This window comes from Dermacentor albipictus, chromosome 3 (genome assembly GCF_038994185.2).
Source record: "Dermacentor albipictus isolate Rhodes 1998 colony chromosome 3, USDA_Dalb.pri_finalv2, whole genome shotgun sequence".
Lineage (NCBI taxonomy): Eukaryota > Metazoa > Arthropoda > Arachnida > Ixodida > Ixodidae > Dermacentor > Dermacentor albipictus.
In genome coordinates this window covers 147,132,698-147,154,597 of record NC_091823.1, presented here as the reverse complement: position 1 = coordinate 147,154,597, position 21,900 = coordinate 147,132,698, and the positions used below count along the sequence as shown (strand labels likewise).

Sequence of the window (21,900 nt, the reverse complement as noted above, 5' to 3'; positions counted from 1 at the left end):
CGAACTTTACAAAGTACACATGCATTCACTTTGATGTAACACTGTTATTTTGCAGTATCTATGCAATGTTATGTATTCATCACTTCAAGCATGCTTTTTGAGCCTTACACGTACAAAACTGCTTCTCAAAGAAAGTACTAAGCACGATTTAAAATAAGCAAGCTCTGTCTGGAAGTACTTGCTATATCTAGTACTTCTCCAATTTTGATGATGTGTAAATCAAATACATTATGCAGCTGAGAAAAAAACTACAATGTGGTGTTCTTGGCAAGACGTTTCTTAGAAAAACGGCATACTGAACTAAACAAATAAATTGGTGCTGTGCTTTAAGCATTACATTGCGCACTCACTAATGGCTTAGGAATAGAATTGTGCTATCTCCTATATGTGATTTAAACCAAATCCAGTTTTTAGTAAATTAAAAGATCTAGTGTTTTACCGTGCTGGCTCACAAGAAAGTCTTATAAACCATGGTTGGCTTAATGACACTTTCGATAACGTATAAGAATTGGTGGAAGAAGGAAATGGCAACGTGCTATAGCCGTTCACCTCGGTTGTCGTTGCGCTCACGATGAAGGTATGTGTAAAGTCAGTGATTTAAATCAGAATGTAAGTACCCATTTATTATTTTATTATTAGTTGGACAGTGTTTTATAAGTATCCTAGTCGTGCAACGACATTGATATAAAATTTCGTAGATCCAATAGTTAGTGTGTTTCATAAAGCAAGTTTCTTTACGTTTTTGTTTGCCGCTATCATTACTAAGACTTTAAAGAACGAAAAATGCAAAATGTCGACATACCTTTTTATATGTATTGATTTAATTGCATTACAATAAATAATAACGTATTATTTTAATAATATAACGTACTTGTGTATTATATGAACTCTAGTATAGGTATAGTATGAACTATTACTTTGTTCAGCTAAAATTTGGAAATGGGCTATCATGTTCTGCTGTAAATACGTAAACGTTAATAATCCCGAGTGAATTATGCCATAGAATAGGTCTTTTGTTGAATAAATATGCTGTCATCCAGCTCAAAGTGCAAGCTTGGGCTTCTTGCATTCACCTCAACTTAGCGCTGGAAGCAGAACAAACTTCATCCAACTCGGGGTTGCAGTTGGCGTACAAACCAAGTTGATGAATCTATGTATTTTTATTCATCGACCGAACTTCGCGCCAAAATTAAAACTATCTCTTTGTGCCGTATCGTCACTAGACGTTGTTTCATGTGCAGGTATGCAAGAGCAAGCGGAATGCGGTGGATGTCGACTACACCTTGGCTGCCGTCAACATTCAGTTTGAAGACTACATGAACAAATGCGGCTTCGGACTTTACCACCGGCTCATCATGTTGAAGGCCTTGGCCGGCTTTCTAAAACAAAATTACACGTCGGCAGCCCAAGAGGGCAAGTGCATGGTGCTTGGCTAGTAGGAGGCCTGTGCATTACCTCGTTCATTGTTCATCTCCTTTCATGACATTTTACTTATTCAAACAACATGTCAAAAAATAAACCATATACATTGTTTCATAAGTTCATTTTACGTGGACAGATCGGCTACCTGGATACCTATAGTAAACTACGATAGCGTGAGGTTAAACAGGCACATAAAAATGGGGTGAGGTCAAACTGGGCCAATCCTGTCAGCTGTGCAGTGCAGCTCGGTATTTCAAACCACTATATAGCTGCCACAGGAAATGATGGGGGAAAATGGTGCGCTAAGCTTTTCTAAGCAAATTTTTGTAATGCAATGTGCCTCACACACCAAGCATCTCAAAGCGCGAGCTGGCAAACTTGCGTAGTTAGGTTGTTATTTACTTGGCCTATGCAAATGGGTATGGCCTAATCGGTAGAGAACCCAGCTGCTGTAGTTTAGAACGCCGCTTCAGATGCCAACATGAGACACTTACTTTTACTGAAGCCCAAACTAGCCAAGGCATAAACCTATATACGTGCCTTCAAATTTTGAATTTCAAAGTACCTGGTAAGACGCAAAGAATCCATAAGATTAAAACAATGTATTCAACTACCTTTACTGCCATAACCAGGCTGAACAGTGTGTTGCCAAACTAGAGAATCATGTATGTGGTTATTTTAGTGTACTTTGCTGGCAGCATGGAGGTGTGCCTTGATTTGACAGATCCAGTGATGTACTGCAACGAAGGTAAATTTTGCTGCGGATATACAACAAAATTTACAAACATTTCTTCTGCCGGCGAACATGCATAGCCCTCTTTCAATGAATAGCTTGCCTCCGATTGGCGGTTACCTAACAACTGAGCTCTAGAAAGGGCGTCATGAAATTCGTTTGATCGCTTGTGTCGTGTAGGCTGTAAGTGGGCATGTAGCGCTCTCAACAGAACCTTAATATTACACACTGCTTGCTTCAACCATAACAAAATGATAATACGGTATATGTAAAATTCCGGAAGCAGTCTGTGCCACACCTCTGATTTACGTTTAACAATTGAGGTGGACGCGTTTCCGCTAGTAGCAGAGTTAAAGGTGAGACACACTTAAGGCTTGGATGGTGCGGGGACACAAGTCGGCAGGCATGATGTGATTGGTAAACGTGCTCACACCTCATTTACATGTTCAGCCTGAGGTCGGCCATCTTGGTTGCGTCAATCAAGGTTTACGAGGAAGAGTACAACCAGAATTTCATTTGTCCTATTGTTTCCTGCCATTTGTGTGTATAATTGTTGGCTGGACCGCAGCTTTATTTCAGCTTCATTGACATCCTCTTCAGTTGTCAACGGCTGCAACATATTCACTTCCTCCTCATGAGAAGTTGTCTTTTGGCTTTGTACAATTAATTCTGTAACAGTTCGGAGCTGCTGTTTTATAATACATGGTACTCGAAGAACAAGGAAGGTGTGTGAAAAACTTTGCCACATAAAAGCCAACAGTTATTGGAGTGCCAAATCAATATATTAACCACTACAACAAAGGTTACGAATATTGTAGACATGCCCAGAATTGTAGTTAAGAAAAACTGTGAAAAGCTTGCCCTATTTGTTTAAGCAGTTGTAATGTTTTCTTACACGTAAATATTAGTCTATCTAAATATTCAAGCAGAAAGGTAATCATATTTAACTTTTTAATAAGTTTGTCCGCATACAAGGATATTGAAATTCAAACATATAAAATGAAAACAAGAGAGAGATTAAAAATAACATGGAGGCTTGAACTCAGTAACCGCGGTCAAACAGGAAATGTCACTGGAGTGAATGTTTTGTTTAGGGGACTAGTCTTCGTGACGGCATCATTTGCTCAAATGACGACATGTTTGATAGACAAAGCGTTGATTCCAGTGATAATTCTCGTCCAACCACTTTTAATCACTACAAAACACGAATTTCAATAACCACATTGAACAGTCAGCCAATTTAATTTCATAATAGCAAACCTGGCACTAGAGTACCGCATGTGTGCATATTTTAAGGCGAAGACAAGTATATCCTCTATAGTTATACTTGGTTAAGTTTACAAATGACAGTTACAAGCAGATATTGCAACTGTTTTGCTACCTGATGATGACACTTGAGTGGTGCTGGCAGGTACAAGATCATGGCCCACTGAATTTCTGCAAAAAGAAGTATAGGAATGCTGCACAGGGTGTTTTCAAATAAGGTCAGCTTGGCCATATCTGAACAATATTTCTATATTTGGTGCAAAATTTACTTCTTACATATTTCAAACTGGAACAGACTATAGCTCTGACTTTTCGACAATATTTCAGGTCAATAGAATAGCTCTACCAAAGCACTGATTTCTGCTAACTGCAAGATCAGTTTCACACCTGATTCGGCTTAACATTTGTATATTTGCATGAGAAATATTTGCCTCCAGAACATAGCATGAGAGTGACTGACAAATTATTTTGATCTTTACTCTGCAAAAATAAGTTTGTCACAGATTCATGCGAAATTTTTTCTGCCTTTCGAAAAGCACTACAATACACTTCTTCAACAATGTGTTGCTTTGCCTATGATGCCGGCATCCTGAAATGTTTAACACCTCTAAAGAAGGCTCTTCTTTTTGGTTCTGAAGGTGCGTAGGGTTCTGTTAAACCAAAGTTTTTATACATTAAAGCGGAATGATAATTTGGGTATATCAACACGTACCAGTTGAAGTACATTTTTATGTAGACGCCAATTTTCATTCACCAGTATTTGTTGACAAGCACAACAGATGTAAACTGTTTGCTTGTTTACACAATATTAAATTATGAAGCTTCTCACAGGCGCTAAAGAACAGGAACAATGGTTCATCCTTTGTTGAGCATGCTTACTGGCACAGTCTTCAGATTTCTACTAGACAAGATAATTATCTTTCAAACGTGAATTTACTCACAAGGAGTCAAATTTGTCTCTTGTTAACTAAGTTTGGATTTGTGTTAAAAGATTTCAAGAAATTCATGAATGATAACCTCAATGCTTAGTAGATGTTATGAGAACTCGGCCAATAAATTCCGTTTTCTTAAATATGTAGCGCTAATACTGTTCCGCTGTTCTTCCAAGCATAGGCAAAAAAAACGTTCTATATTTGCTTAAAATGCCTTTCATAAAAAACAAAGGGCATATCATAATACTTCCAGGAGTACTAATTAACAGTATACTCACCCAGCTGGATATACTTCACTGTAGCTTAGAGGCGTACATTCAAGACCAGCTATGTGATGGTGAACAGAGTACAAGCATATTCACAAAAATTTATACGAATTTCTTGCAATGTTTCAGATTTCAGCAAAACCTGAAAAAGTGGGCCTGCATCATGGTTGTAACAAAGCTAATTTAAGTAGCCTCTCACGTTGCCCCTCAAAATATTTTTGTGACAGTATACAGCTCTGCATAACTTACTCAGAGGCTGTCAACTTGGGTTAATGCATATATATTATGTCAAATATTTTCTTCGTTTAGTGCTGGCTGGACCTGCAAAAGATCCCTATTTACGAACAGATTTCCTACCTACAGCAATGAAATTTTGTCCCAACTTAGCCTTAACCAGAATTTAAATATAGGACACCTCAAAAAGTATTTATGGTAACTCACTGGTAACGCATTGGTAATGGCAAAAGCAATGATACGCAAAACACCTAAAATAGAATCAAATGCCAGCATTGTTTGATTGAGAGGCATAGCAGAAAAGGAGCTTACTTATAAATCTGCACGAATGTATATGAAATGCGTGACATGCTCATTACTGCTGAAGAAATTGAAAAAGACATGGCAGAACAAAAATAACATTGTACTAAAAACGTAAATACAAATTATCTATTATTTTGCACTTGGCCACAACTTGAGTAATGGTGGCAGGGGAATAAAAGGCTTATTCCTCAACTAAAGTCGAGGCAAAATAGGCCAACAACACTACTTTTTTTTTCGACCCGAATGCAATCCTTAGCAATAAAATTACCTCACATAAGGCACTAAGTCGTACCTACTGGGCACCCCTTTGTAAAATAAACACGAACTGCAAAAATCTGCATGTAGGACATTTGCTATGCTCATGCCTTCCAGAAGAAAAAAAAGCGTATCATGCCTACACATGAAGGTAGTTCTCGCGGTTTTCCTATCGGCGGTTACTGAGATAGTACACAAACACGAACAGTAATTTTTCAGCTGGTAGTACGTTCGTAAACGTGACATACAGAAAAAGCACTGAGGACGGTATGGAAAGCTGGGCAAGTTACTGAAGTTGCAGATTGATGCTTGGCACACAAACACAGAAGTCATGGACCAGGGGACAATGACGAGGAACATCTATGTGTCAGCTTTATCTACCCGGAAGAGGCAAGTTTAGCACCATGAAGGCGCAACGACATCCAAGGCCTCACGGAGTATACACATGGACAGGGCTGTGTTCGTGTACATGCGAATTCTGATGTCCTTGCGTCTGAGCGCTCACCTGTTGTCTTTAGGCACCTGGAACAACCTTACAGGGCTTGTTTTTGAGGTATTTCTGCACCACTGCACGATGCACGAGCGGTACGAGTCGTGAAACGGCTGAACCATTGTGGAGCACAAACATACAGCTACCGAGGGCCACGAAACTGACGAAACTACCCATGCTGGTCAACGCACAGCCGCACACGCTTCGCGATAACAGCACGTAACGAAACAAGAAACGTCATGCAGCGGGCTGAGCTGGCGCCGGGCCGGCGGGGCCGCATGGCGTGCCCGCGGAGACAGTGGAAGGTGACGGAGTTGCGAGGGAGTAACGAGGGAGGGCGATTGGAGAGTATTTTGGGGGGCGGGCGGGGAGGGGGAGGGCTCTGCCACCTGGATCGGCGCGCGTGCGCGCGATGATCTAACTAGGGCACGCAAGGGAAACGAATTTTCGGGCACACCCAATAGAGAGATGGGGCCAATTACCTCTGCCACCGAAACCGGGGAGTTTCCCCCACTGGAAGAGCCTTCTCATTTTTGCGCCCAAGTAACCTCGCCGTTAGCTGGCGTTAACAGAGTAACACTCGTGCCAGCTCGCGCAAGGCGCTTCAACCAGACAGACTGTCGCTGGCACCGAGCCACGTGGCGAAGCTGTATTACAGCAGACGGGAGCTATACGGGAAAACAACATTTCAGGGGACGCGTGAGAGTCGCGCATCCCCACACGTGTTACCTGCTTGAATGAAACATTAGTCGGATAGGAGGAATCTTTAGCTCGGAAGCTCCCACCTAAATACATGGAAACAATGTATTGGTTTCTCCCGGCAACCACGGCGCTGAATTTTGCAAGGGTTTCATGACAAAAACGTGCAGCAATCTCCTACGCTTATAGCTTAAATGGAAGGATTGCTGGTATCTTCAAAAATTACAGTATCCAAGTAAGCGGACATCCCAACTAGCAAACTGCAAGCACAAGTTGTACGCATCAAGGACTGCCTAGATTGCATTAGCTTCCCAGTGTGCCGTCTGCAAGATCGCAAGCAATGACTGCGACACTGTTTCCATAGGCGAATCTGGGAACCATAAACGACTCATGACGCAACTTCAAAATGAGGCTGCAGAAGCACACAGTGTCTTGAACGCCTGATCTGAGCACCGCGAAAAGACGGAACATAGAACCGACTGGGACTAGGTATCTGTAATCGCCATTGAAAAGTGATTATCGACACGTATGCTATTAGAATGACGGCACATACAAACCACACATCACGCGATAAAACTGACACGAGGCAATGTGCCCGATATTTGCTGCGCTCATTGCACCAACAACTTCATATATAGGCTACTGTCATAGCCTTCAATATACATTGTGAGCAAGGTATCCAAGATAGACCTCGAAACACCTAAATATATTTATTATATTTACTTGGTGAACTTGTGTTCAATTTCAAATATGTCCTCTACTTTTCCTGTACACAATTTCAATAGCATCAATAAACTGAAACTGAAACATGTCGGACTGGTTTACGCCTAACGATAGACCCATCTAACCAGCGTGTATAGCGAGACGTTGCCAGATGCTGTGTCATGCAAAAGTCAAAATACTTCGAAAGCGATCTGTCAGAACACTTTACTGTGGTATGTTCGAATAGATTACATTCACGCCTTCTGTTCAGTGTCGAATCAAGTCGTGTGCTTTCTATCTTTTTCTCCTGCGTGCGATTGAGCGTAGTTGAACGAATTGCATAGTATCGCATTGCGACGGATAACTTCTACTTTGCGGTTACCTATACCTACCAGGGACGCCACTGCTAAGGCTATAGCAGCGTTAAAGCATCTGGTCGGGAAGCTTCCTGCAGCTAAGTCGCTGTGACGTGCATTAATCTCAAAGTGGAAGCCGCAGAGTGGCGAAGCCAAGGGAATAAGAGAAGCCCACAGTCACAATTATCCCTTTCAGCAGGCGCCGAACGCAGTGAGCAGAACGTCCTTCGCGGCAAGGAGGTGTCAGGCTAGATGCTACGTCATGCAAAAGTGAAAATGCCCCTAAACTGACCTGTCAAGTACACCAACTCATCTGCGAGATTGAGTTATCGTTATGCCCAAAAAGGGAACCTCATACACGCCAACATTACACTCACATTCTATCTACGATATCTTTTCTTGCTGCCCCCACCGCTTTTGACACAACCGCACGAAACGCGCGTACGGTTAATACTGTGGGAGAGGGTCTCGTTAAGGCGGCTCTGGCACGCCTGATTCGCACGACAGACCCATAAGGGCCGATTTACGCTCAAACCGCCCATCGCCGCACGCCGCACCGCATGCATGCGGATCGTGAAAAACGGGCGATCGTCGCGATCGGTCACAAAATTGCATTTACGCTGAAACCGCAAGATGCGGTGCGGTTCACATGCGCCCTCTGGTTGACCAAATAGGTAACCTGCAACTGGCAACATGCATCAGCGAGTTGGCAGCCTCGTGTGCTGGCGACCAGCAATATTTCGCATTGTGCCAGGTTATTGTTATTACGTTTGCTGTATTATTAGTTATTTTTTTATTAGTTAGCTCGAGCGGTTCGAATGCGCCTGCATCCGCACTTCGGTTTGGGGACAAGACTCTGTTGAAAGCTCGCAAACATTCGTCAGTGCGCAGAGCAACACTGTTCGAAGTCGGCAACTATCGCCAACAGCAGACGACACTGTCATATTTTTGTCGATGTAGGTTGAAGCTTCCGCGTCATGGTGAAAACGCAACTCTTGCACTGTCATATTCTGTGCTGCATGTGTGGCATTGACGTGGTGAGCCACCTTTGGAACACTGTGCAGTCGTCTTACCTGTGCCGCTTTTTTATTATTTATTTATTGATACCGCATAATGTTGCGACGACATACGTCACTATGTGCTCGGTTGTGTACGGTGAGATGGCGCACTTTTTGTAGCTGTGCTAGCGAAAGGTTGTGTTGTGGAGAAGCGACGTACCATCGCTCCTCGGCTAGACGAAGCACCAGCGCAGAGAAACGGGAAGCGACCCCATGCCGAGTCGAGTTCTCAGAATCCTCCGTAGCCCTCAGCGTCTCGGCTACCGGACAGGGACCGAGAGTTTGCCCCCTCGAACACCTGCAGCTCTCGCCTGCGTCTTTTGTAGAAAATAAGCGCAGTCTGTTTTCTGCCACCAACCGATGCGCACTCATTTCACGGACGGGGCCAGACCCCGTACGTAACACTGGCGATGAGGCAGGAGTTGCGAAGCGGATCTATAAGTTTTCAAAGGCCATGGCTGCAGGACGAATGCACGGCGCTGTCGAGCCTTTCTCGGCCAAATAATGGGAATCGTGGATCCAGCGCCTCGACTTTTACTTCGTGGCGATCGACGTCAGCGAGGAAGCGGGCACTTCTCCTCACGCTTTGTGGAGCCGACACTTTCGAACACCGTGTGCGCGCTGATAGCGCCGAAGTCAACTTAAATGATTTAGTGACACTTCTTAGGCGGCACTTTGACACCAGGACATCCGAGCTTTAGAGCCGGTACGTGTTTCAAAGACTCGACCAACGGCCAGACGAGTCGATCAGCAGCTACGCTGCGGCCCTCGGAACCTTGACAGCCGACTGCAACTTCGGAGCGCTGCCTTCGGCTACAATATCGACGACGTCACCTGAGACCCAAACGACCGCTTCAGCGGCGAACCCAACTATGCCGCCCCAAGATGTGATGCTGCGGGACAGGTTCGTCCGCGGCGTTTGGGACGAACATCTTTCGCAGACACTGTTCGCAGAACATCTTTCGCAGACACTTTTCGCAGCCTGACATTTCAATGCCCTGTGGACTTAGCCTTGTCAGCGGAAAGTGTGTCAAGGCATCAGCGAGATATCAAGGGAGTGGCAAACTCGGAGGAAATTAACAGGACGTCGCAAATCAAGCCAGGAGGTACGCATACGTCAGCGTGACATTGCTATCGATGCGACGGCTTGCACGACCCTGAAACATGCAAATTCAAGGCAGCCGAGTGCCGTTTCTGCTCCAAGGAAGGTCACATCGAGCATGCCTGCATCTCAAAAAAAAAAAAAAATACGGAACCACGCTCCGACAACTAGCGGCTACGGGCACACACAGTCAAACCACCACCTGTCAGCACTTCCTGCTGCAAGCTGCACACAGATAGTGTACGTACACACTGCCCCAAGTTGCTCGTGGACTTGATAGTGGAGGGAAAGCCAGTCCAGTTTGAGGTGGACACAGGTACAGCATGCTCCCTGATAAGCGAGGACACGGATTACAGAAGGTGGAAAAAAAACCCTCAGTGGCTTTCATGCGAGCCGCTCGATTTGTGCACACGGTCAGGTAAACAATTACACGTCCTGGGCTCCGCACAAGTTCATGTGATGTTGAGATCAAAGGACTATCTGCTGCCGTTGTCGGTTATGATGGGCACCGGGTGCAACCTCCTAGGCAGAGATTGGTTTTTGGCACTTCAAATTCAGGTGAAGGGGATCAACCACGTTAGAGAGCCAGCACTAGAAATTACAGAGGTCGTGGGATGACACCCAGATGTCTTCAAGGAAGACATTGGAAGCTATACAGGTCCTTTAGTTCACGTGGAACTCGAAGACGGTGCGACAGCAATGTTTTTCAAGGCTCGTCTGATTACAGTGGCGTTGCAGGCGCTTATGGAACATAAGCTTGACCATCTACAGCACCAAGGCATCCTAAAACCAACCCAGCATACCAAATGGGCAACCCCATTGGTACGTCTTCAGAAGACCGACGGTACACTCAATGTCTGTGGTGACTTTGGGAGTACTGTTAAAACTGCTACTGTTAATGCTGCAGCGAAGAAGGCTCTTACCCGCTACCAACTACAGATGAAGTGTTTGCAAACCTACATGGTGGAACCCTCTTCTCAATGTTGGATCTTTATCAAGCATATCAACAACTGAAAGTTGATGAAAAACAGCAGCACTGCTAACAGTGAAAACCACAAAACGACTATTCAGGGCGGAATGCCTCCCGTTCTGAATTTCTGCTGCACCAGCTATCTTCCAGTGCCTGAGGGAGACAAAGATACCTGGAATTCCAGGGGTGAGTGTTCACCTTGACGACATCATTGTCAACGGGAATAGTGCAAATGAGCACGCACAGCGTCTGAATCAGTTTCTGTCGAGCCTGAGAAAGGCTTACGCCTCAAGAAAGAAAAGTGCAGGTTCGGAATTACGTCAGTTTAGTTTCTGAGACATCGAATTTATGGCAATGATGTTTGCAACACCGAGAAAAAGGTTGAGGCTATACTTCATGCACTCAAACCATCTGACAAGACATCCCTAAGGGCTTTTCTGGGCCTTATTTCATTTGACGACTGCGTTTTGGAGAACAGAACAATGGTCGTGGTGGAATTGTATAGGCTCCTAGAGAAAAACACGCCCTGGAAGTGACAGAGCAAGCATCAAGCCAATTTCGAGGCACTTAAGGAGATGATTCGTGCATCTACAGTCCTCGCTCTCTACGACGGGACGAAGCCCCTTCTTTTGTCTGTGGACGCATCGCCGTACGGCATTGATGCCGTCCTCGCTCGGGAAGATGCTATTTGCCGAGAGGCGCCCATTGCATTCAGTTCATGAACACTGGGAAGTGCCGAAAATATCGAGCTACTTCCAGCTCAACAAAGAAAGTGCAACAGTAATCTACAGCATCAGTCATTTTCATAAGTACATAGCTGACCGGCATGTGACCATAACAGATCGCCAGGCATTGATTGGATTCGTGAGTGAAACAAAGCAAGTACCCCGGGTCTTTTCATCAAGGATTACGCGATGGTGTCTTAAACTAGCGACGTATGATTACAAGTTGCTGTACAGGCCTGGCCTACTGCACCAAAATGCGGGCACTCTAAGCTGACTTCCACTACCGGCACAAGATGAACCTTATCCCCCAAGAGACGTGCTCATGTTGGCTACCATGCCCAGCTTCGGGCTTTCACCGCGTCAACTAGCATGAATGACTCGAGAGGACTCAGTTCTGTCCCAAGTGCTGGAGGCTGTTTCAAATGGTGAAGTTCATAAACTTGAAAGAACAGTTTTCATCGTGCCGGAAACTGGAGACTGAGCTTTCAGCGCAGGAAGGGTGCCTTGTTAGAGGCTTCCGGATGGAAACTCCAACAAAGGCGAGAAACTACCTTCTTAAACTCGCACCTGCAAACCACCATATAATTGTGGTCATGAAGGCATGTGCACGAAGGTAATTTTGTTGGGCAGGCATTGACTTTTGTTTGGCAGGCAGGCATAACGGGCCATCCTTCGTTTCAGTAGAAATTGAGAGCTTCCTAAAGAAGAATGGGGTGATCTATGTAACACGCACATCGTACCATCCTACAACAAATGGCCAAGCAGAAAGGATGGCTTTTGAAACAAAGCGAGCATTAGCCAAAAACAAGGACAAAACATCCGCATGTAGGCTGGCCCACTTTTTCTAAAGCAATACACCACCATCTGCACATCAACGGGTGAAATGCCAGCTGCACTTGTGTTCGGGCGTGAGCTGGATACAGCTCTCGCGTGCATTCAGTCCCAAGCAAAAGCGAACAAAATCTATACCAACTGCAACAGGGACACAAAGTCGAGAGTACTCGCTGTCGGACAAGCAGTTTTCTTTTGAAACTTTGGAGGGAATCCGATATGGACAGAGGGAACGGTTCTGGAAGAGCCAGGCCACAGATCATGGCTCATTAAAGGCCCCAACAGGTTAGTGCAATGGAAATGTGACCACATCAAGCCTGGTATCAAGCCTGGTATACACAGGATAAGGGCTATACGCTAACCGCGAGCAGTGTCCCGCTCCCATTTATGCTTGGGATAAAAGCAGATAACTCCACGTCATCAGAGGCCACTCTCTCAGGAATGCTGGAGCCTTCGCAATCATCGGTGACCAAACCAGAGATTGGCACTGCCCCTGAGACTGTGCCAAACACAACTGCAGAGTCATGCCCGCAGCGGGAACGACACCCTCCGGATCACTACGGCAACTCCATCTGAGAAGGGAGGCAAGTGTTGTGTACAAGCAAAGCACCACCACTGCTCGGCTGGATAAGGCACCTGTGCAGACGAAACAGGAAGCGACCCCTCTCCGAGTCGAGTTCTAAGAATGCTCCATCACCCCCAACGTCTCGGCCACTAGACAGGGACAGAGAGTTTGCCCCCTCAAACACATGTGGCTCTCATCTGCATCCGTGGTAGAAAATAAACTCGGTCTGTTTTCTGCCACCAACCAATGCGCATTCCTTTCACGGATGGGGCCAGACCCTGTACGTAACAGCTTGGAAGAACGCGCATACACGAACACACCGGTGTATCTAAGCCAATGAGAAAGGGATCTGTCACAGCAACAGCGTAGCATGCTGAAGCGCTGCAGCATTATCTATTAACATACTCCTATACAGATGGTTCTATTATCACGGAATACAGCTGTGTTGATTGACAAGTCACTTCGTCACCGAGCACGCATGTGAATCATCAACAGTGGCTTGTTGATTTAGTTGCGCTTTGCTGCTGAGGTCTCTTTAGTAGCTGTCAAGTTAGTAGTGAGCCTACAATTGCTTACATGATGTAATATGGCATCGCACTTCTGAACAATAATGTTACACCGAACGAATGTACAGGAGCACACAGAGCTAGCATTTGTTAGTTCTATGTTACGTCATTATTTCAAAGTGCACTGCCATGTTAAGTCATGACTAAACAACTAACCATCAGCACGTCTTGAGCAATTGAATACAATTATGACATACATAAAAGTTATATGTACATATCACAGTTACTTCTTCAGACAGAGATGCTTGTCAGATATGTTTTCAAGAGAAGAATGGTTGCATGAAAACAAATATTAATTCATATTGCTGAAAAGACACCACATATAGGCGTGAATTCACCTAATGTTTACATTTCTTGTTGGTGCTAAAAATGTCCCTGCCAATAGAAGTAGTGTTATGTCATTCATGCCTTAAGAGATGACAGAGCTTTACAGGGCACACAAGGCAGCAATGCCCATGCATAAGGGCCTGGGTGGCCAATCTGCTGCCCCTTTACTATTTATCCATACTTCTATCAGCATTTAAACAATGTACAGCCTGTGGTCAAAGTGAATACAGGCATGCTTGCTCTCTCAGCAATGGCGACAATCAAGGGTGATTGCCTTGAGACCGTTTGCTGCTGTCAACATCATTTATGCATGCATTCTCTATTTATTCTTTTCCCTAGATAAAAAGAAGCTTGCACAGTCAGTGAGCTATAGCAAAGTAATGTTATTTGATTGCGTAGGGCTTGGCCCAAATGTCATTCACGTAGTGACAACCTAGGTAGCTAATGCACAGCCACATTAAAAAGAAAGAGAAATGCATAGGCTAACAAACAGGTGCACAGTACGTGTACTTCATCTCAAAGCAAAGCAAGATTATCAAGCGACTATAGAGATATAGATTAAGGGGACGCAAGCATTGAGGCCCCTTAGTACTTCGAGCCTCAACGATTGCATCCCCCTGATCTAAACCTCTCTAATAAGCTTTGCAATGAGTGCAGTGATCTTGCATGCGAAATGGTTGACGTAGTAAGTCGTGTTATATTTGCCTTTCTGAATCAGTAACAGCTTAAACAGGTACACGACAATGAAATGAAATGCTGGCTCATATGGTGCACAAGACACAAGTAGGGGAGAACATTTGCCATGCATGCTGTAACACGGATTCCAACATGCAATAGCTTGTAGGCAATGAATGTATGTTCATTGTGTCAGGGCAACTTGCACCTACCCCTAATGAAAGAACAGAATGTCTGCATTGTAGACATTAGTTAATTAGCAGCATGTGCGGGGCAGCACAAGAAAGGAAGGGAATGTTTGTTGCCATTTTTTTTATTTTCATAACCAACAGACAGTTTCTTGGGTGGAGCTTTATGAATTCATATTATGTTCTGTGTAAATCTGTAATGTGGGAATGTTCTATTATGCAATCACTTCATAAGTAGTCAAATGAATGCAGAAAGCCCCATAAACACTGTGAAATGGAACGCAGAAATTTCCAGTTAAGAAGCCATAGTGACTCGCACTCTGTGCTTAACTTAAAAATAGAGAAAAATGCGTAGGGGCAAATTGGGTGCACATTCTCATCTGTCATACAAATCCATATACTACAAGCAATCTTCACTCATTCTCGTATTGCTTACAGTTGCACGAACCTTACTGCAGCATCCTCTGTGGAGTAAAATAACCTCGCAGGTCACAGCTACTTATTCACTCTATTACCATATATTAGCCCCCAGGCTCTCCTGTATTCCTTCACGCATGCTACAATAGCATGGCTGTGCTCAATCACCTCTTTCCATTGCACTGAAATGAACATGGCATATATTTCATACCAAAATATTCTCTGAAGCATAACTGTTTATCATTCTTTAAACCTCTGAGAAGTAAGGATGGATGTTCAGCCTTGCTGTTGTGGCATTTCATAGGTTCTAACCCACCGTCATATTTCTAAACAAGCAATGATGAAATTATATATTCAAGCCATACCATCAGTACCAACGTTTATCAGTACAACTGAGGTATTGCTTCCCCAGGGAGTCTCACTGCCACCTCCCCAATTTCGTTATTACTTCGACATGTTAACAACCTAGACATGCTGAATTTAACTTCACAGCCTGTGTTTTAACATGACAAATAAACCAGATTAACCCAACAGCCCTTCTATTATTCTCTTAATCACTTGAAATACTAACTAGCACAAGGTATTATAGTCATATTATATTCTGTTTGTATGTTTGGTGAATGGCATGAATAATTTTTGTCGCCCTTACAGCCTAGCTGATGCTGCCTTTCTTTATAACAATTAAGCAACAACCTTGCTTGGTGCATTGCTGTGAGAACTATAGCTAGCTTCCCAGTAGCACTGCACATATACCCTCAGACTACATCATAGACGTGCTTCTGTACATACTAAAGGCTGGCCACAATCAGCATAATATTGAAATCCAGATGAACAGGGTGCGAATTCATGTGTATCAAATAAATGTCTGTTCCATTGAGAGGCTGTTTATTTGTGTGCAACATAGTTATTAATTCACTATACTTATGGCAGAAGAACAGAATACACAGAACAACAAAATCAAGCTCTCTCTGAAAAGCTGCTTTTTGCCACTATTATATGCAGCAAACTAAGGCTTTAGAAAGCACAAATATGGCTTAGAACGACAGAAAGCTGAGCTAGTTGATAAGGATTCATTATGCAAAAAGGAGGTGACGTGTGCAGACAGGAAACAAGAGTAGAGTAGACCACTTCTCTACTCTTGTGTCCTGTCTGCATGCCTCACCTCTTTTTTGCATCACAAATATATTGGCTTGGGCGCCTCTTGATGCATTGTGAGGTGGGCGAATGTTAATTTTTTTCAAACAGAAATTGAACAAAAATAATAAGTGTCAACTATTGAATAGTGACACGACGACATGAGTACTTGTAGTAGCAATATTTATTTCCGTATGATTAGGTACTACGTCTTAACCAACCAGTGCGAAATAGAGCTAACTATTGGGGACAAAGGATAAGTTTTAAATGCAAGGCTACTAACGCTATATATAAAAAAAATATTTGAATAATGTATGAACTACATTAGAGCCTCGTTGCACAGAAGCTTTCCAAGAAATAATGGCTGCTGAGTGAAGAGCTTCCAAAAATGCAAAATAAAGTGTTCAAAAAAAACATGAGAGTTGTAGAAAAAACAAACATAATGAAGGGCCAATTTGCGGACACATGTAAAAGGACTTGTTGCAAGGAAAACAACACACACTTGTCGCATAAAAGATAAATCTGCTAAATCAAGAGATGCGTGGTTGGCTTTAGGCAAAAAAAGCCTATGGAAAAGTTTTGTGCCAATATGGCTAAAAATACATTCGTTACGGTGATTGCCTTTGGAAGGCTGCATATGCTTGTTCACGTGCAAGTACTTGTCACATATTCGTTAAAAAACTTCCAATTTACATATTAACACAAAAGCCTCCTTTGATCACGGGAAAAGAACAGTATTGTCATATAGTATACATAACATTTAGAACATCAGGGTACTATTTTTCACATTACGCAAATACTCATGAAAGACAAAACACACAAGATACATGAACGGGGCAGAAAGGGCCGGAACCAAAACTCGCCCGCAACGCTTATGCACTGTTCACTACAGAACATATGCATATTGCATGAAACGAACACTTATACGCCTTTCACGTACATATCACAGTACACTTACGCTTCGTAAAAGTAAGAACCCTAGCGCTCGAACATTCTGTACGTGTTCGCGGTCACCAATGCGCATCGCAGCCGGCAAAACAGGTCACACGAAGCAAGACACAAACAGCACATTACGAATGCCTGCAATGAGACGACAATTAAGCTCATCGCTACACATCGTGTCATCACTTCTGAAATGCAAACCAGCACTGCACAAACGTTCAATCTTCGTATCGATGAAGCGCGCACACACAACACCTACGAACACTATATGCTGAGGTGGGCGATCGCAAATCTTTTCATTTTGCCGCGTACCGAACTAGTGCCATGCTTAGAATGCAGGTGTGAGCGATGGCCTTCACGTTTGTAATGCACATGCAAAAAACGGCCTAAAACACACGAAATCGGCGGCTTCATTCCTTCCGATCCTGGCGTAAACACAACACACATCCGTCTGTTTCCTTTGGCGATCGCACGGACTGAAGAGGTCAGGAAGAGTACAGCTGCTTGTTGTGTTAGACAAATAGCTTTGCAGGTGCTGAATAGCTCTTGCAGTGATCACAATAAACCACACAAAAAACAAACTGCCGCGGCAGCCTAGCGATCTAGGCCTCGCGCTCCGCTTCGCTTCGAACCAGCCCCATGTGTATGCGGTCGCCGCACGGAGGCGAAAGTTCACGACCGCCTCTCGTGACGTCACGTCGGCCATTACTGGCGAACCGCTCGCTTGCGGTGCGGCGTGCGGCCATGGGCGGTTTGAGCGTAAATCGGCCCTAAGAGGAGTCGAACTGAATTGGTCACCGCACGGAGTACCCGCTTATGACTTCGGTGTACCCGCCGGGAGTACCCGCCCGCTTATGACTTCGGGATCCCGAACGAGGTTCCGGACCCGGTTGTTCAATGTCGCGAAATAAGTAGGCCGACTGCGACTTCTTCTTAACATGATCGGCTGGTGTTGTGGAAAACGACACTGCCCTGGGCGACGCGTATTTTGCAGATTTTGGAGGCGACACTGCAGCTTTGAGCGCGTTCCCCCTCGACTTTTTCAGTGGACAAGGAATAGAATTTTTCGATGGACTGCCACCACAACTGTCACTTTCCGTGACAACGACGAAATCCGCCTTTTTAGCTGCGGTCGTGCAGCTTCGAGACGGAAGGATTGCTGAGCTGTGTTGCTTGACGAAGCACTTCTTCGCTTCAACAGCAGCCTCAAGATATGGTCGGGGTGGAGCAAGACTGCTCTTGTGCGGATTGCACGACGGAAAGCCGGCAGGGATAACACGTTGTTCCGCAGCCTGAGAATACCCTCCCCGACTTTTTCCTCCCTTCTGCTTCGAAACGTGTTCCGTATTAGCAAGAGGTACAGCGTAATCATCCTTATCTTGCGTGCACCTTGTGAACCTACGACTCACGTTCTGCGCAATTTCAGGGCGATGCGTGGAGGTCTTGACTGGCGTGATCGCTGGCGGCAAAGACTTGCGGGCACATTCATCTGGAGTCCGGCGTCTCTGCGGTGACTCGACCTTTTTAGCCTCCTGTAACTGTGGTCTTCCAGGAGCATTACTCGCTTTTGCCGAAAACTAGACTTAAATATGCGCTGAGTCACAGCGTTGTGTTGAAGTAGGGTGAGTTCGCGTCGTTCCAGGAGATGTCCTCATCTTTGATGCAGGATGCATTGCTGACACGTTGCTCTGACTCTGGTCGAGCAGTTACTTTCTGCGGCGCAGAACTGGGACCGTTTTTTGACGTAGCGGCGTCTTGCTCGCAGCCGGGCGACATGTCTTAGCAGGCACCACAGCATTGGCCTTCGAACCTCTATTCAAGAAATGTGGCAAGCAAATGTTCGCTGTTCCTGTGTTTGTTCTTTGGTGAAATGACGAAAGCCACTCTCTTGACGGTCCTTTGACTTCTTCTTCTTCGGCGACGTCCACAATGGCATCAATAGCTCATAATGATATAATGTACTTGGACATAAAATTGGCATTCTTTAGAGAAATACCTATCGTATTTGCGGAACATGAAAGACACAACTGTCCTTAAAATGTGCACATGCTTTAGGCTACATTTGCGGTTGCGAGGCAGATCGTGGCAGGTTAAGAACGTTGTGCTTTCATTGTTTTTTATCAATTTATAATATATATTACGCACCATGAATTTGACTCTATCGTTTCACGTCATTTGCAAGGAGAAACAGAAATTATAGCTTCAGCATGCCTTGCCAAAGGAAATAAATGTCCGAACAATGTTATAAAAATTTCCGCCAATGAAAAGAAAAATTCTTTGTTCACTTGATTTCAGCAGGAATAATACGATGAATTATGTTGTTAGTCATTGTTTATAAGCGCTCAGTCTTTATTGCAGCTTTGTTCTTTTTTACAGTAGGAAGAGCTCGAATTTCGTCATGTATATTATTGGCGTCTGAGTACCATCCATGGGGAATGACTGAACGAATTCATGAAGCCGAAAAAAGGGTGATGCCCAAACGCGGGCGCTGCGGACAGGTCATACAGAAAAAAGACATGAGGCTGCAAATTTGAGGACTGGAAAGCCATGATGCAATAACTCTAACACAGAGACTACATAAGCACGTGATTTCGCATGTAATTGTGCACACTATAAATAGGTTATCCTGATTTTCAAAGAACCTCATTATTCATAGAGTTACTCATTGTTCATACATACGTTATACATAATTCATTATTCATAGAGTTGTTCATGTATAGCAAGAGACCTGAAAAACAGAGATATGAATACCATGGAGCAAAGCTAATCACAATCTTCTTGTTTTCTTTTGTTCGGTGGAAAACAAAGTGAGGTAAAATGAGATGCGTACCAGTACCCGGGACAGAAAACACTAATGGGTTGATGAAGCGCAAAAAAATTATCACTGCACCCATGTATGCATCTGTTTTGCTCTCCAAATATCCATCCCATTTTATATAGAAAATAATTTAAATGAGAAGTAATTCGCGGCTGAGAGAGAGTTCCCAACCGGTAAGCCTCACTTTATTCACTAGAATCGAGTCATCTTGATCAACGTGAAGGTCAGCAAAATCGTTTTATATGTTGAAAAACGAGATATAAATGAAAATTACTAGGTTTCCTGTACACCATCTAACAGGCTTCTAATCCTTCATTGCATTCCCATCAATTGTAGCTGAAATGCGTTTGAGCTTGCAGTACATAGTTGGAGACACACCTACCGGTATCAGCAAACTAACCGTTTCTTAATGTTGGGTTATTAGCCATTTTATTATAGGCAAAAGACATGTTTTTCTAAGCAAAAACTGCACCGGAAGTTGGTAGCTCCGAAGAATGATCTTTGCGAACAACTATCGCAAAACAAGGCTATGTAAGAGCGACAAGGCCTATGCACTAAGTTTTCTTTTTATGTTTCCCCAAGACAATGCTGAATCTTGTTTGTTATACTTATGTTGGGCGTTTTTTTTTCTGAACATGCGCAGACCATACACACTAAGAAAAATTGCAAGATTAGTGGTGTTCTCTTCTGTCTACAACTAGCCTATAAACTTAGCGACTTAGACTAAAGTGGACGGAGGGAGGGGGAGTACGGCTACATTTTTTAAAGAGTGGATCATGTGGATTGGGAGACAGAGCCACTAGGCGATAAACAAAATCTCCTGTGCCCATAGCACCCCAACGACGTGCTACCTCTGCAGAAGCATCGCAGGTACAAAGCGCCGTCCCTACCATATGACAGAAGCATCCTTTCATTATGGGGGCGTAGCATCTTCAAGAGAGCGTTCTGTTGTGAAGCCTGGAACAATGGTTTTGCTACCAGAGAAGACTCCCAAGCGAGCAGTGTACCTGCTACCCATAGATTACCACATCAATTTATAAATAAAATCGAAGGCCAATTATGATGCAAGCAGAACCCCAGCAACTCCTGCCGCAACATCATGAACTTCATCATCGACTCCATCGACAACTTCTGTAGCCACGGCAACGACTTCGACACATACGAAGCGGAAGAGCGTCGCCGGAAACACGAATGCATCGACAAAAAAGGCGTGAACGCGCAATCCTACTAGACGCAAGGCGAACCAAAGTACGTCATCTTTTAAGAAAAGAACACCACCAGAGATCTTTTCAGCAGCATCAATAAAAAAAGGTACATTATAGGGTTTTTTATGCGAAAACCGCTGACTGATTATGAGGTACGCCGTAGCGGAGGACTCTGGAAATTTCGACAACCTGGGATTCTTTAACGTGCACCTGAATCTAAGTACATGCGTGTTTTCACCCCCATCGAAATCTGGCCGCCATGGCCGGGATTCGATCCCGCGACCTTGTGCTTAGCAGCCTAACATCATAGCCACTAAGGAACCACGGCGGGTAGCACGAATCAAGAATGCGTCTTGTTACGATTGGCGTGTAACACCCCGGGCAAAAAAAGGTGCTCAAAGACAATGCCTAATCCAAACAGAGGATGGATCCCTCATTCGCTATGGTTGTCTCGACTGGTTGCCGGTCTCGCAGGCACCCCGCAGTGATCAGGCTCCCTTGTGTGTGTGCAACTCTTGGGGAGAACCCTTTTCACGAACTGTGCGATTCTAGGGGAGCACCCTCTCAGCGCACGAAACAAGACCCGCGGGTTGCCGCCAGAGGAGGGAAGCACGTGCAACGTCACCTAGGAGAAACGATCAGCCGCCCATCTCCAACCAGACCAAGTGTATGTCACGTGATGTTGACGTGAGCAAGATCCCACCTACGATTTTAGTGGG

The 21,900-nt window shown here is 44.4% G+C and overlaps 1 protein-coding gene and 1 long non-coding RNA gene across 2 annotated transcripts in view; one reads left to right on the top strand and one right to left on the bottom strand.

Annotated features, from left to right (window-relative positions):
- Positions 1–1,539, top strand: part of LOC135896669 (uncharacterized) — a 132,433-nt gene extending 130,894 nt beyond the window's left edge. Inside the window, exon 16 of the mRNA XM_065425155.2 lies at positions 1,242–1,539. Within this exon, the coding sequence (XP_065281227.1) occupies positions 1,242–1,436 (195 nt within the window). The 3' untranslated portion in view covers positions 1,437–1,539. The remainder of the gene's footprint in view (positions 1–1,241) is intronic.
- The window catches only part of LOC135896670 (uncharacterized), a 94,415-nt gene extending 88,233 nt beyond the window's left edge, over positions 1–6,182 (bottom strand). Inside the window, exons 1-2 of the long non-coding RNA XR_011512942.1 lie at positions 5,917–6,182; positions 3,537–3,592 (exon numbers count right to left, since the gene is read on the bottom strand). This is a non-coding gene — a long non-coding RNA (uncharacterized lncRNA). The remainder of the gene's footprint in view (positions 1–3,536; positions 3,593–5,916) is intronic.
- Between the last annotated feature and the right edge of the window lie 15,718 nt (positions 6,183–21,900).